This window comes from Lonchura striata, chromosome 8 (assembly GCF_046129695.1).
Source record: "Lonchura striata isolate bLonStr1 chromosome 8, bLonStr1.mat, whole genome shotgun sequence".
NCBI lineage: Eukaryota > Metazoa > Chordata > Aves > Passeriformes > Estrildidae > Lonchura > Lonchura striata.
This window is the reverse complement of record NC_134610.1, coordinates 6568452-6583549: the sequence shown is the minus strand read 5'-3', so window position 1 is coordinate 6583549 and position 15098 is coordinate 6568452. Positions and strand designations below refer to the sequence as shown.

General features: G+C 36.0%; 1 protein-coding gene across 1 annotated transcript in view; it reads right to left on the bottom strand.

Moving 5' to 3' along the window:
* DARS1 (aspartyl-tRNA synthetase 1) overlaps window positions 1–15098 on the bottom strand; it is a 36919-nt gene that overhangs the window by 1076 nt on the left and 20745 nt on the right. The window contains exons 7-15 of the mRNA XM_021548739.3: window positions 14896–14955; window positions 7025–7136; window positions 5134–5268; window positions 4155–4302; window positions 3097–3243; window positions 2056–2098; window positions 1344–1424; window positions 802–913; window positions 336–407 (exon numbers count right to left, since the gene is read on the bottom strand). Of these exons, the coding sequence (XP_021404414.1) occupies window positions 336–407; window positions 802–913; window positions 1344–1424; window positions 2056–2098; window positions 3097–3243; window positions 4155–4302; window positions 5134–5268; window positions 7025–7136; window positions 14896–14955 (910 nt within the window). The remainder of the gene's footprint in view (window positions 1–335; window positions 408–801; window positions 914–1343; window positions 1425–2055; window positions 2099–3096; window positions 3244–4154; window positions 4303–5133; window positions 5269–7024; window positions 7137–14895; window positions 14956–15098) is intronic.

Below are 15098 nucleotides of genomic sequence, written 5' to 3'. Positions count from 1 at the left end.
TGGCTGCTGGTATGATTATGACTTTGACTAATCCATACATAATACACTATTTTCTTGTTTCCTTATATTTTCCTCAGTGGTCAAATTTGAAAGTGATGTACCTGGCTAGTGAGGTGGCACTTTTTCTTGTGATCATATTCTTTTTAAACTCACCAGACTGTGCCATTAGTATTTTGCCTATTTATTTTATGATGATCCTTGAATTTGAACTTATCTCCTTCAATTTGCCAGGATAAACAGCCCCACAAGGTCACTATTCAGAATTTTATACTGAATTCTGCTTGGAGCTGAGCAGTTTAAGTTAAGCTCAGGCTAAACAAAAAACAGATACTTACCTATTCCACCACCTGCGTGTGGAGGTGCACCAAACCGAAAGGAGTCAATATAAGCCTTTATTTTCTCCAAATCTAGAAAAGAAAAATATTGGTTTCTTGCCTGTTTAATGAACCCCAAGCCAAACAAACAAGTGACTGCAGGACTACAAGCACAACAAAAAAATTACAAACTAACAGTGGGATTTTACTCATTGAACATGTAAATTGTCCAGAGCTATTTAGAATTTATGACTATAACAGTTTTATTACATAATTTTATTAATAACTATTCAACAAGGTGTTGCTGGAAGATTCACTAGTTTTTTAATACCTCACTCTAGATTGTTAAACAGAATTAGGTGGATTAACAGTAAGAATAAAAGAGAAATCTGATTTTACCACTCATATAACAAATTCTGCCCCAAATTCTCCCTCGAAAGGACACAAATCAAGTCACAACTTATGTTCTTTTAAATTGCCTTGTTACCAATGCCATGATGCTTGGCTCTTTCTGTCAGCAGCTGGGGGTCGTGAATTCTCTGAGCTCCAGACAAGATCTCTTCCCCTCTCATGAACATATCATATGAGTTAGAGGTTTTCTGGAAACACAAAAAGGACTTTACTTCCTACCTAGAGTTCCGTAGTTTGCAATATTTACCTCTCAATAGTTTAATTTTCTGATATCCAAAGCTGTAAAAAAAGCCAATTTTCACCTAAAGTGTCTGCTGCCCTGGAAAAATGTTTCTGCCACTTCTTGCTCATTTCCTTCTGGTCTGTTTTCACCAGTAAAAGAGTAACTGAAAACATTTGACAAGTCATGTAACCCTGACCTGACCTTGTTATCATAATTTTAATTACAGCAAGGCTGCAATAAATGTTACGGTCCATTCAAACCCAAACCATTAAATGATTTTATGGTTATATTAATACACTTTATCTATATTATCAAGTTATTGCTACATAGAATAATTTAAAAAACTAAAAAAAAAAGAAAAAACCCCATTGACAATAACAGGGAATTGTACTTACAGGGTTGGCTGGGTCTGGCATTGTATAAAAAGGCCTCACAGCAAGAGGATATTTGTCAAGAATATAGAAGTCTGTATCGTACTGAATAAGTAATTTTGAATAGTTAGTACAAGAGAAAACTACAAAAACAAAAAAAAAACCAAATTACAAGAGAAAGAATCAATGAATCTTTGAAAAAAAAATCCCAACAGCTTCCCATAATATTGTCTAAGTTATCAATAAAAATAGTGCATTCTTTCTCAGGTTTTCAGTACTACTTCTAGTGTAAACCTACAAATGCTGAGCAGTAAAATGTGTTGCTGTAACAGGTACTTCCCCCGTCCCCCCCCCCCCAAAAAAAAAAATATATCTCATCTTCTCCTATAGATTTTAGAATCTGGTTGGAGTTTTTTTGAAAGTCTCCTAAGAAGTGGCTTTGGAACATACTAGCCCATTTGGTGTCCTCAGCACAACATATGATAAAAATAAATATAAAATATTGAAAATGGTTTGAAATTGCTTATTAATAACAACGACAAAACTGACAGTAGATGAAATACACAGCACCAAAATGGGAATGCAGACAATTTACAAATGGTAATCACCAACTCTTCACAACTTCTGCATGTTCTGAGGTACTGTTTACATACAGGTATTATCACCAACCCTATGAATCCATAGTATTAGGTTTTAGATCCAGTGACAAATTTATTTACTCTAAAATAATTGTTACCTTTTCCTTTACCAGGCGTCCCAGGAGCTTTTCATTAGGTGTGCTGAAAAAGATTATCATCATTAAAATGAAATAATTTGAACTTGCACTGATGATATACTTCACAAAGCCCAAAAGATTACAGCTACAGAGCTGCTGCACCCTGACCCTTAGAAAATCTAGTACTTGCTTCTGACTGTTTTGAGTTGTGCTCACAGAAATTGCAAAGTAAAATATATTTATTTGTTTCTAAATACTTCGTATTGGTCCTAGAAATCCTGTAAATTAACTGGTAACTAAAAATATTCTTGCTCTTCATGTAATTTCTTCCTAATGACCATATTCTGATTACTAAAGAACTGTACTCTATTTCCTACTGCCATACATCTTGTGTGTGACACAAAAAGTGAGAACTTTTACAACATGAACACTTGTTGAGGAAATTATTTTCCTCCATCAAACTCTTATGATGGAAACTTTATTTGATACACAGATCACTTAACTTAAAATCACACAGTACCCTAATGGTCCTGGATATATTATGGAGAAGAACAGAAATGTTTTAATTTATTAAATGTCTTTAGTAAATTTTATACATAAACTGCTAATTAAACCATCTCTCAGTAAATCAATGGGAATTAATCAAGAATGTTTATTAATTTTCCTGAGATTTGGAAAGAATAAATGGAAAGGTGTTACTTAAAAGAAAGACCTTAAGGCAGCAGAATCTTTTTAGTTAATCCTATTCAAAGACATGTGACAATTCATTTGAAGGACTGCAATTGCTGGACAAACAAACACTTCCTTAGGAGGTTCAAGTTGCTCTCATTTTATGTTGTCAGTTATTTTCTGTCAAATTTCAGAGTTTGTACCTATAGTCTACGTTAAAAGAAAGGATTATCTTCATATCCACTCATTTCCTTGCCAAGAGATCTGGGCAGAAGTGCTATTTATTCCTCTAAAAGCTGTGGTTCCTTACTGAGGGCTGCCAGGTGCTCAGTGCAAAACTCACACTTCACTACCACTTTCCCAAGACTGACACAGTTACGTCCTGCCAAGTACCTGAGATCCTCTTCATCACCCATCTCCACACCAGCCTCTCGAAGCATAGCCACACCTTCACGGTATTCCAGCCTCAGAGTTGGCTCCAAAAACTTAAATGGCTCACATGGGAACTGTTTGCTCACTGTCTGAATTTCAGTTTGGAATCTACAGACAAAGAAACAAGAACAGAAGCCAAATACAAAATAGTCAAGAACTTGCACCTAATAAGGATTTTGTGGTTTTGCCACAAGAGGTCCCTCTTGCCACATAAAAACTGTATTAAAACCACTTCTGGAGAAATTCTGTAATGAATTGTTTTAACAAAGTATATGCATCTATTTCACTGATGTTAATAGTTACTACTACTTCTGTTTAGTCCCTTTTGTAAGAAATAATCGCTAGGCCAAATTTTCACAGTAAAGACACTGAAATCAGCCCCTAGATGAATAGTATTTACCTGCGTTCTTTTTGGAGTAATATTCAAATAGAAACAAGAAATTTCCTTCTGGACAAAGATTTGCATATCTCCTGGCAAAACAATCTAATTTGTAAGCAAACAAAAACCACTTCCTAAACTTCTAGCCTGGCTTTTTAATGAGTTAGACTGTGAATAATGGAAAATAATCCTTGCTGTTATCATGGAACAAATGCAGGCTGATGCAATCACTTTTATTCAAGAAAACTTTCTTATATAGTAAATATTTAAATCATTTTTGAAATACAACAATCTACCAGTAGTGGCAAAAAAAGAAGGACATTTTAAATTAAGGATGGATCAATTATCTTAGGAAGTCCTTTCAACATCAGACAGCAAGTTTCTTAGTGCAAGCCAGCATACTACAGGAGATGCTAAAAGTAGCTTATTGGCCTATGGCTTGAGTGAAACCTTAGAAGTCAGGCACAAAGAAATATAGTTAAGAGCAAAGCAAAAATATGTTTCGAAGTTGTGTTGTAAATCAGATTACCAATGATTGTCTGACAAACTGAGGATAAAAGGCTGGTCTACTTTATTCCACAGTGCAAAAAATGTTGAACAAAGAAAGCTGCTCATTAAAAGAAGGAAATGCTTTTATTACCTTTCCTGAAGCCCTTTGAATATCTGCACTAAGGTATCTGCAATCTCATCTACCACTTCATGATAGTGATAATTAAAAGCCATTTCAATATCCAGACCAACAAACTCAGTCAGGTGTCTGTGTGTATTGGAGTCCTCAGCTCTAAATACTGTAAAATTAAAAAACAGAAATTATAACTGACCTGAAATTATAATTCCAGTTGGAAAAATAACAATCATCATTTGGATTAGATAGACATGAAAATTCTCACCGAAAGACACAAATATAACTAGCAGCCTCAGAGCATCATTTGTAACAGTGACAGCATTACTGCAGCTGTCTGTACTGCAGTGGCACTCAAAGGACACAAGACAGACACAACCCACAGACAGGCAGGATCTCTGCTTAGACCAACAAATACAAGTGGAAAAAACAGACAAGTTTCCAAGCACACAAAAACTTTCAGATTTGAAAACTGTCTTTTTCAGAGGAAATGGACTTGTACACATGCGTGTCATAAACACATCTTCCCACAAAGCATGACTCATCTGTTAGCGACTAACAAGAAATTTAAGGCCTTCTGAATTACCTGGAATTTTTTTTTTGTTTTGTTTTATACACTGTTATTGACTTGTTTTCAGCATTTAGAGGTTAGGTATCTTTAAACCATTTAAGGTCTTCAAAGAAAACTATTGTATTGCCACCTAAAGAGGCCATATTTATGAAAGCGAGCACTGGATTGGAAATTACTCCTTTTTTAGTATTTACTCACAGTTAAAAGTAAGCTTGTTCTCAGTAATGTTGTTCAGTACATGTACAGCAACTTCTCTGTCAACTTTACTGTCAGCAGTTGCCTCAACTGAAATTTGGTTTGGCAAGTGAAATTACACCAAGTGAAACTATTCAAAGCTTTAGAGTGTGTGTGTGTTATCTTACTTGTACCACAGCTGCTAAAACCAGGGCACACTTCACATGTTGCATAAAGCAAAGCTTTTCTTACCTGGCCCAACGCAGAAAACCTTTTCAAAGTCAGCACATATACACATCTGCTTGTACAGCTGTGGGGACTGAGCCAGGTAGGCACTGGTTTTGAAGTAGGATACAGTAAACACATTGGCTCCTCCTTCACTGGCAGCTAGAAAGCAAGTGCTTTAATAAGGAATTATTGAAATGAAATTAAGCAGTTATTAAAATAAAAGTGTAAAATATTAATCAGAGGTAGAATGATAGATTATTGGTCTTACATTTAAAGATCAGAAAGAGATTTTTCTTCCAAGCATACTAGAGATAAAAAATATTTTTTTTATCCATTCATGCCAAAGTAAATTTTGCAGCTCAGCACTGTCACACATTGCCTTGCATTTCTGCAAATTTTGTTGGGGTAGTTTAAAATGTTCCTGTTTCAGCTGACCTTCACCTTAGAGTGAGAACAGCAGAGAATACCTCTGTGTACTGACACATCTACCTGAACCCCTACATTTCTGTGGAAACCAATCTCTGCCAGTGGCTCAGGCTGCCAGGGGTTCACTGCAGAGCCCGAGACCCAAGTGTATATCCTGTTTTGCCAGGACCATCCTCTCTACCTCAAGGGATAAATATCTCTCACAGCCAACCCTAGATTTACCAGAGGGCATGAGCCAAAGCTACACAGCTTTTTCTCAGTTTGAGCCAATTTTCACAGACAGCTACAGGAACAAGGATCACATGCATTTCCCTTACTGTGAAGCACCTATCAAAACTGCATCACTTCACCTTGCCAATTCCCAGTGTGTGACATGAGAGGTGGAGTGGCCTAACGCAGGTAACTTTTAAAAATCTCAAAACAGTTATGATGTTTAAATTGGAAGTTTAGTAAGGATGCATTGACTTAACTTGGTTAATTTTACAAAATATGCTCTCATCCCATCCAACAATGGGATGCTTGCTTGTTTCCAATGGGACACTGCACAATTCCTCAAAGGTCCTACATAAACAAACTACTTGACAGACTTTTAGTACTACATACTATATAACTGTATCTATAGGAAAAAGTAATCAAATCTTCCAGTTTAATGATACCTTTCATATTGAAAGAACAACTGCTTACATGCATTTTGTTAAAATGTTCACTTTTTATCACAATCAAGAAATGTCGTCCAAAATATAAATACAGAAACATAAAATTCTGTAAGCAAGACGTGCACTTTATGAATGTACATACAATAACACAGTAACATAAATGTTTTGCTCTGATTTTCCATGCCATGTATCTTAGGGGCAGCAACAAAACCTCAAAGAGCACCAATAATATGGAAGAAAAACCTCCATCAGTAAATCAAGCCACTGGATTTTTGTAAACAATATAGCAAATCAAAAGAACTAGAAGCAAAATCTACATTTCAGAATTTTTAGCTGAAGCTGTTATTCCACATTTCCAAAAAGAAAAAGGTCTACCACCTTCTATTCTGCCACATTCTTATTGCTAAATTGTACCATGTAATGGCATCATATTTTATACCACGTTTGTTGCAACATCTTTATGATGGAATATGCTTTTAATCTAAATTAGACTAATTTTTTTTTTAATACTGAGAATGGAACAGGCAGTGCTCAACACTATGAACAATGATCTGAAGAATAATGCTTATGATCAGAATTAAACATTCATGTGCATTGCAAACTACATAAATCAGGTGTATATATATAATTTCTCTTGTCATTCTTTTAATAGCCTAAGTCAGGAGAAAAGTAAAGACCAACTCTGACACTTGCTAGAAGTTTGCTATGTTACATCTAAATTAGAAAGAAAATCTATATTTTTTAATAAAATCTTATTAAATTTTTGTCAGATAGGTACACTGAGCAGCTACAAAAGAAGCACACCTGTAGCTGCTGGATAACATATACAATACCTGAAATGATTTTGGGAGTCTGAATTTCCACAAATCCCTTGCGAATAAGAGTTTCTCGAAAAAGCTGACAAATACCAGACTGAAGGCAGAAGATTGCCTGACTAGTGGAGGTCTACAAGAAGAAGATAAAATAATGAATCCTATATTAGTTTTTCCCGATTCTGTTACTTCTTCTGGACAGCTGGAAGGATGAATTCCTTCCCTCAGGAATACTTGATTATTGTAGCTGCCTAAACAGTGAAAAGTGTGAATCTGTAATTATCTGTTACACAGAAGGAAACAGGAAAGAAAACCAGAGAAATTATTAATTTCAATTTATAGCATATTCAGTTATAAATGAGGCACTATGGTCAATTCTACATTTGAAAAAAACCCTGATTTATGAGATGTGCTTCTGCAAATAAAGGTTTTACAGTAAAAAATTGAATGAAAGTACTAAATCTATTAAAAATTTTCAGCACACTGAACTAGAATAGCTGCAGAACACAGTGCATGACAAAAGCAAGGCCATTAATAACTTACATAAGGTAGAAATGTATGTCAGTTAAAGGCTACCAAATACAATGTTTTTCATGTAAAAACATGTTAACCATGTACAATACTGCCACAAAAACATCCAAAACCCAAGGTCTACACTTCCAATACTTAAGCAGCCCACATAGCACCTGTTGATACAAACTGCAATTCTTCTTTTTTTCACCTTACTTTAAAAGTAAATTTAGCTGAAAAAGAACTGAACTGATGAATTAACTGAATTAACTGAATTTTCTTTTTGTTTTTGCATGTGACACAATTGAGCTGCTTATCTGGGTTAGCAAATACCTACACTAAACATTCCTGGAACACTTTCAGCATGAAGAATAAAACAACCACCTTAGTGACTGTTGCAAAGACTGCAAGGCCTCAGCACTGAAGTCATATCTGATTTTGTGTTTTCAGAATCTCAAACGTGACAGTGAGCAACCTAAGAGGGTACAAAAAGACCAACGAGTTCCTGCAAATGAGCAAGAGAACGGTTCTGTACGACAACCTGCGTCACAACACTGTTTACTTCTCTTTCTGAACGGCACCCAGCTCCTCACTCAGGGTAAGAAAGGCCTTGTGGGCTTTTGCACATGACTCTTCTACCAAACCACAAAACAAAAAACCCCCAACCGAAACAAATTATGTAAGCCAAATTTAGACAGACAGTCAGTAGAAATGCTGAAATAAAGGTACATCCATCATCTCTGCAATACAAAGACATCCCTTTACCAACAGACCCAAAGAGAAAACTGCAATAATACTGCACATCTATAGCTGTTTGGAGTTATTTGCTGTTTTTAGCTGACCAGTGAAATATTTCAGGCGGGTAAGTGGTTGAGACTAGTAAATAATAGCAGTTCTCACTGTCTGACAAACCACATGTCTGATAGACCACAGTCGCTACTCAAATGTTCAAAATTAAGGAAATGAGGTTTTGAGCAACAGTTACAAAAGTACCCTAAAAGTTTTTCATCTTTTTCACACTGGTCTCCCAGAGCAAGATATATGGTAAAACTCTGCCTGAGTTATGGGCATAATCTGGCAGTGTTACATCCAAGTACCAGGATGATTCAAAGGGATTTTTTCTTCTTAACCATCTCCTACTTGAAAGGTGAAAGAGTTGACAACTTTAAGTCACAATTGAGTTTCCCAATGAAGTTTTTGACGAACTAGACACATCTGAAATTGCTGAGAGAAGATGTGTAACATTAACATAAAGGAGAATAGAAACAATAACTCTTCTGCCCTTGGTGTGAACCAACAGCAGTTTCATGCCAGAGTAGGTGAGAATGCAGTAGTAAGTCAAACAGCCCCAAGAGAAAAAAGAAAAATGGCTGCTAAACCCAGTCTGAAAGCAATTACATGGTCTGATCTAAAACTCTGCACAGAAACAGAACCAGCCAATACCCAACACAGCTGTCCAGTAAGGTAACTCCTCCTGTCCTTTGTAAGGGTGAAGGACAAGGATTCTGTCTTCCTAAGCCATCTATAATGTTAAGTTAGGCTTAGAAACAGCATTCATGAAAGCAGCCAAATTCACAGAACTGGACACTGAAGCTTTTATTTAACTGCAGACCAAGAACAAGCAGCAATTCTCCCTACCTCAAATTAGATCTGACAGGACCACTCTTCTTTCACCAAAGGTGGCTGAGTTTCAGTGTCCATTTATTCAGAGACTGCCAACATGGATAACTGTTGGGAATTTGTGATACTGCAGCCTCCTTGTAAGAACTAAACAGACTCACAAGACATCTGAGATAAGCTCCTAAAGAACTGCATCTGACAATCTGCAGTGGAGTCAAACCAATGACCTCAGTAGTTTTATGTGCCACTACAATTTCCAAGTATTTTAAAAATGGAGAATAAATTTTTCAGATTTAATAACATTCCTTGCACTGGTGTGATGTTCAGAACACAAAGGGAACAAATTCATTTGAAGAAAATAATTCAGTAACTGAAAAGCTGGTATATATAGTAATGTCTGTACAATGGTAAGTAACACAGTGACAATTTGAGCTTCCATACTTAGGCACACAAACTAGGAAACCAACTGACTAGGTACTTAGCAAACTAAAGACAGAGACAGCTGTCAAAATTAATTGATTTTTACCTTTACCTTAAAGTAAGATTTTGCCATGGCATTCTTGTTGTATAGTGTTTACTCCAATAGGAACCCTTCCACATACATATTGACAAACTATTTTATCTGAGACTATGGCAAAGATACTCAATACTGCTTCAAGAATTAATCAGAAACAAACAAATTCATGATAATTAAATGCTGTTGCAGTTAACACTGTTAATGTTTTAACTTGGTCTGCAAAATTAATTTTACAGAAAAACTCTCATTATTTTCAATAATGTATAACCTTTGATACCGACAGCAGAAGAAAAGTTTAGGGAACAATGCTGAAGTATGAGTATGTTATAACCCCACTTTAATTTCACCTGTGTGTTTATTATTCAGATGCCATGAAGGGAAGACATTAATGATACAAGTGAGCACTATAAGCTTATAAAAACAATTATCACTTTTCATTTGGCACAAGCTGCAGTGTCAGAACAACAGCCACGTGTGCTGCCAAATGTTTTTCAGTGGCATTGAAGTCAGCTCACAGCAACATGATCATATCTGAGATGAGACCCACGCACAGACATGAGAAGTTGTGAACTTTCTTGTTACTCTCACATCAGCTGCAGAATTTATTCTGCTGTCCCCTCATTTTTGCTTTCCTGTTTGCCTGCTGTAGCTACCTATCATCCATCAGGAACAAGCACAAATACATAGCTGGCTAAATAATGTAATCTATATTCTTTTAAGTAATATACACTATTAAAAATAATGTAACTAATTTTGCAATATCTACACTATATATAGCCACAAATGAAGGTTTTGCTAGGAAACAGAATTTATCTGAAACAACTTTTTTAACCCCAAGGTGTCTGAAGTCAACTTTTATTCAAATTTCAGTATTACTTTTAAGTACAAGAATATATGAACATGGAGTTTGTTGTCTAAATGACTGGGACTCTGTATATACACACTGCCAAATCACTGCCCACAAGAAAATAAACTGTACATTTGCTTGTTCATTACAGCTTGGATTCAGTCAGGAAAAACACAGTTTTTGCAATGAGGAAATTGAATCCAATAAAATGAAATCAAGCCTGAAGTAATCGAGCATTTGGAAGAAAAGTGCATTAAGATCAGTGTACAGCTGGATTAGCACATACCACAGTCTGACATGCATAAACTACTAAAGACACAGTCTAATGTTAATGTCTAATGTTAATATAAACAGGGTAATACTGACCCTAAAAAGGGGCTTTGCTTTGGGCTGTAACAGACACAACTGTAGGAACAGGACTGCAAAAAGGTACATTTGGAAGGTACCGTAGAGAAGTAAGTCCTGCTGAACACAAAAAATAAACCAGAGAAGGACATCAGTGAGGTCCATTGTAAACCTGGGTGAATCTGAATTGTTTCTTTCTTCAGGCTTTTCCAAAGATAAACTGAGATGTAAAACCCAAGAATTAGTGTTTATTTCACTGGTCTTTTCTTAATTATTTTTTTAAAACAATGTAAAACTGGAGGAACCTGAATTGGTATTTTTAAGAAGCAAACTACAAGAAACAGTGTTTGTTTCACTCGTCTTCATTACTTTTCACGTACCACAGAACTTTATGAAATACAGCTTCTGCAGGTCTTTTAACAGACATGGGAATTCTACACACCACCAAACACTTCAGTGAAACTTCAGAACAGCAGAAAAGTAAAGATTTAAAAACACAGTCAGTGCTCTCTCCACTTTGCCCTTTTTAACTGTTGTGGTAAATGAATGGTAAATCAAACATCCCTATGATAAGTGGTTTGACTTTCATTAAGCTATTGTGAAAAATAGATACTTAGGTCAAGAGTGGTTTCCTGACAGTCACCTGTGGTTATGTAAAAGAAAATCTAGATCATACCAGGACTTTTCTTCTTACCAGCTCTCTTTTCTCTAAAACCCCAACTTTTCTACTCCAAGGGTGAGATCTGTATTTGATGAGTTAACCCACCAGGAACAGGTTCATTCTTCTCCAGTAACATTCTTTGGAAATGATTTTCAAAACCCCTTAGCCCTAAATAATTACAATTTTTCTCTCCATACTTCACAATAACAACTACAGCAGTTGCTTGGCATCTTGGCCATTTAAGTACTTCCCAACCCCAACCTTACAAGAATTAAACTATGAGACAATTTTGAGAGATCTTTGTCAGCAAACAAAATGCAGGATTGTTAACAATTCACTGCAATACTCAGTCTATTTCCACATGTACACAACAGTGGAAGTCTTGCAATCTTTGCAACATACTTTGCATCTTTCATCTCCACTAATGTAATTTCCTTATTATTAATTTCTCTCCTTGTATTACATCATAATCAAACCTTCCTTGGTATACATTATAGCTGGATGGAGTGATGCTATTTTCAGAAATCCAGTTTTTTTCATTCATGTAATGACTGAGTTTCCCAGTTCCACTTCATCATGACTTGGCTCTATCCAGTTAACTCCTTTGTTAATCACTATTTTAAATTAGCTAATTACTTAACTGCTTTAAATACTGTGTTTAAATGGTCAAAAATAATTTTAGTTGCATACGAACAACTTTTTTTAGTCTGAACCTAACCAAGATCTATGCATTTAGCTTAGTAAATCGTTCTGAAAATAACAGCGTCCCTATTTCTGATGTTCAGTGATTTCTGTCTTCCTTAACAAACTGAGGCACTGAGGAAACCAGAACTAGATGATACATTTATGTATGGCTGGACTTCCTCCCACACTTGTAAGAACAGACCATCACAACATCTCCATTAGAACTATTCTGTTAAACTTTTTCCCTGTTGCCCATGATATGGTTTTCCTAGAAGAAACAGCTGTGGAACAATGGTTTCAGACAACACATCATGTTTGCAACCCTCCTTAGGACATGCCTACTTATGCAGTGCATTTGAAACAATAAAGGTTCTTTGAAGCCCCATTTGTAATCCAGTAGCTCCAATCTATGGAACCAAATCACTGAAAATCAATTACTACTTTCTGGATTTCTTTGTATTCCTACTCTTGTGATTCCACTACATACAGTGCTTAGGACGCACATATATATATGTATGTGTTCTCACTGAAATTTCCCTTTCTTCATAAAATATCTTTTCAGCTTATTCAGCACTGTGTTTAAAAAAACAGCTTAAAATAACATATTTGGAATCTGCTTTTGTTCTGAAACACATAATGAAAAGTGCAACAGAAAAGACACAGAAATGTGTCACAGTCTGAGACAGAAACCTTTCCTGAGCAGAGGAGGAAGGCAAGACACATACCCAAGCCTAATCACAGGCAAGCTGTGGCCAGATTACACCCAGCTACAGGTGTATACAGAGGATGAGACATAGACACTTCAGTACTGAGATCTGGCATTCCATCCTGCCTCTAATTCTGTGAAAAGCTAACTTGAATTGCTGTTCAGCCATGAAACAGCTGCTTAGCACCACAATGCAGCAGCTGTTGGAGCTGAGGAGAAAAACAGCTTCTTAACACAAAGTTAATGTTCAGAGCTCAAAACAAGGTGCCAGACATTGCTGAAGAAAAGGTGTCCCAACAGTGGTTGGGACACAGAAGAGGTTACAGCAACATCCACTTAGGTCACCAGTTGCACCCTCCAGACAGAATACTGACAACTAATGCCCTACTGCTGTACTGACAGAGATATTTCAGGAGTATTGAGATGGTCATGCTGAAGTACTGGATGTGTACAGGGGCAGAATTTTAGTCCAGCCCTTTCCATTCCATCTCTTGTGTTTATTCTGGCATGAGTCTTCCTTCTTTTTCCATTACTATTTACCTTCTTAGACTTTGCTAGGCAGATGCCCTGAACTGCTTTACAGCCAAGGATACCTCCAAGCCATTTTCACCCAGTATTTTTAAGTGTTATTTCCCTTTGTATAATTTCTCTGTTCTCTTTGGGCCTCATGGATCCTTTCAGTTTATTATACAGGTGTTTCTTCAATAGAATGGATTTTCTTAAGTTTCTCTGGAGTGCTGTTGGTTAATTTTATTCATCACCAGATGTTCAAGTAAAGCCTGCAGTTCAAGCATCCCAGATTTCTCCCCTTCAATTCAGTACACTGTCTAAGCACTACCATAAGCTGATGATATCTCAAGTGATTTTCACTTTCAATCATTAGTATAGAATTCTTTTCATTAGAGGCTTAATTTAAGACAGATTAAGAGACCAATATGATGAGATACTGAGTACCCTGAAAAGTAATCAAAGACTGAAGTTACTCAGTACTGTACGTAAGGTCAAATGAAGAGAAATTAACTTTGGTACAAGTAAAACAATTGACACAGGTAGTTTTAGTTGCTGAAATAAGGAGATCAGATGTCGAAAAGCTGTAAGTCTCTCACTGCCAGAACTTTTCCAAATTTTCCAGTAAATTACTATTTTGTTTCATTTCTCAGGTGCAAAGATTCATTTACTGAGAAACTGACATTATCAAGAACTCTGAAGACAGTACTAGGTATCAAAAAAATGTGCTATGCACAGTCTTCATTCAATGTTGATTAAAATTTTATTGTGGAGAGCCTAAAATGGCTAAAAAGCCTAGCAAAAGGCCAAGATGCCTCAAGTCAGTAATGCTTAGTTACACACTTACATGTTAGCTGATGTTTAATAAAAACCAAATCCAAGTTCTGTAAGTAATTTAGTAGAGTATTTTGCTGCTGATTAGAAATGGTAAATATTTGGGAGGTCTATGAATTCACAGAAGGTTGGGTGTATAGGACCTGGATAAAGAAAGCTGTTTCAGGATAAAAAAAGGAAAATACATGAATACTGTGGAAACAACAAAGAGAATGAGATTGGTATCATGGCCTGGTACAACTTCTTTGGTAAGGCGTACATTACAGCACCTCAACAGCCTGTTAGAACTCAGAACTTCCACCTTATACTTCAAAACTAAGCTCTTTAGAAGTTTTGGATAACAAAGAGAAAAAATGTCCCTATTCAGTCACCTTTGACTTTTGCAGCTAAAAAGCCCAGATGTACAATCACATGTCAAATCATCCATGTTTGTCTTTGAGCTACCAATATGTCCTTTAATTAATGTCAGTAAAGGCAAACATTTAGGATTCAAGAATCCTGTGATTTTACAATACCACACAAAATTAAAAAAATATATTGTTTGTTTTTCTTCTGGCCACCAATACAATTCCATCAAATCCATGACTTTTATTGCTTTGTGGATTAGAAACATGAAGTATAAACACTTGCAGGCAAGCCTGCAGCACTGCATGTTCCTTACCCTTAGATCAATGATTCTGTTGTCCAGTCTTGTATCTTGGTTTACAGTAGCTCTTCCATCCTAAACAGTTGCACAAAAGCACATAGTGAATACACACACATCCAAAAAATAAACAAAACTAAAACTTAAAAAAAACAAAATCAATGGCGAAAAACACCCTCTGGCTAAAAGCAAAGGGTTATTTCTACATTCAGCTGAACATC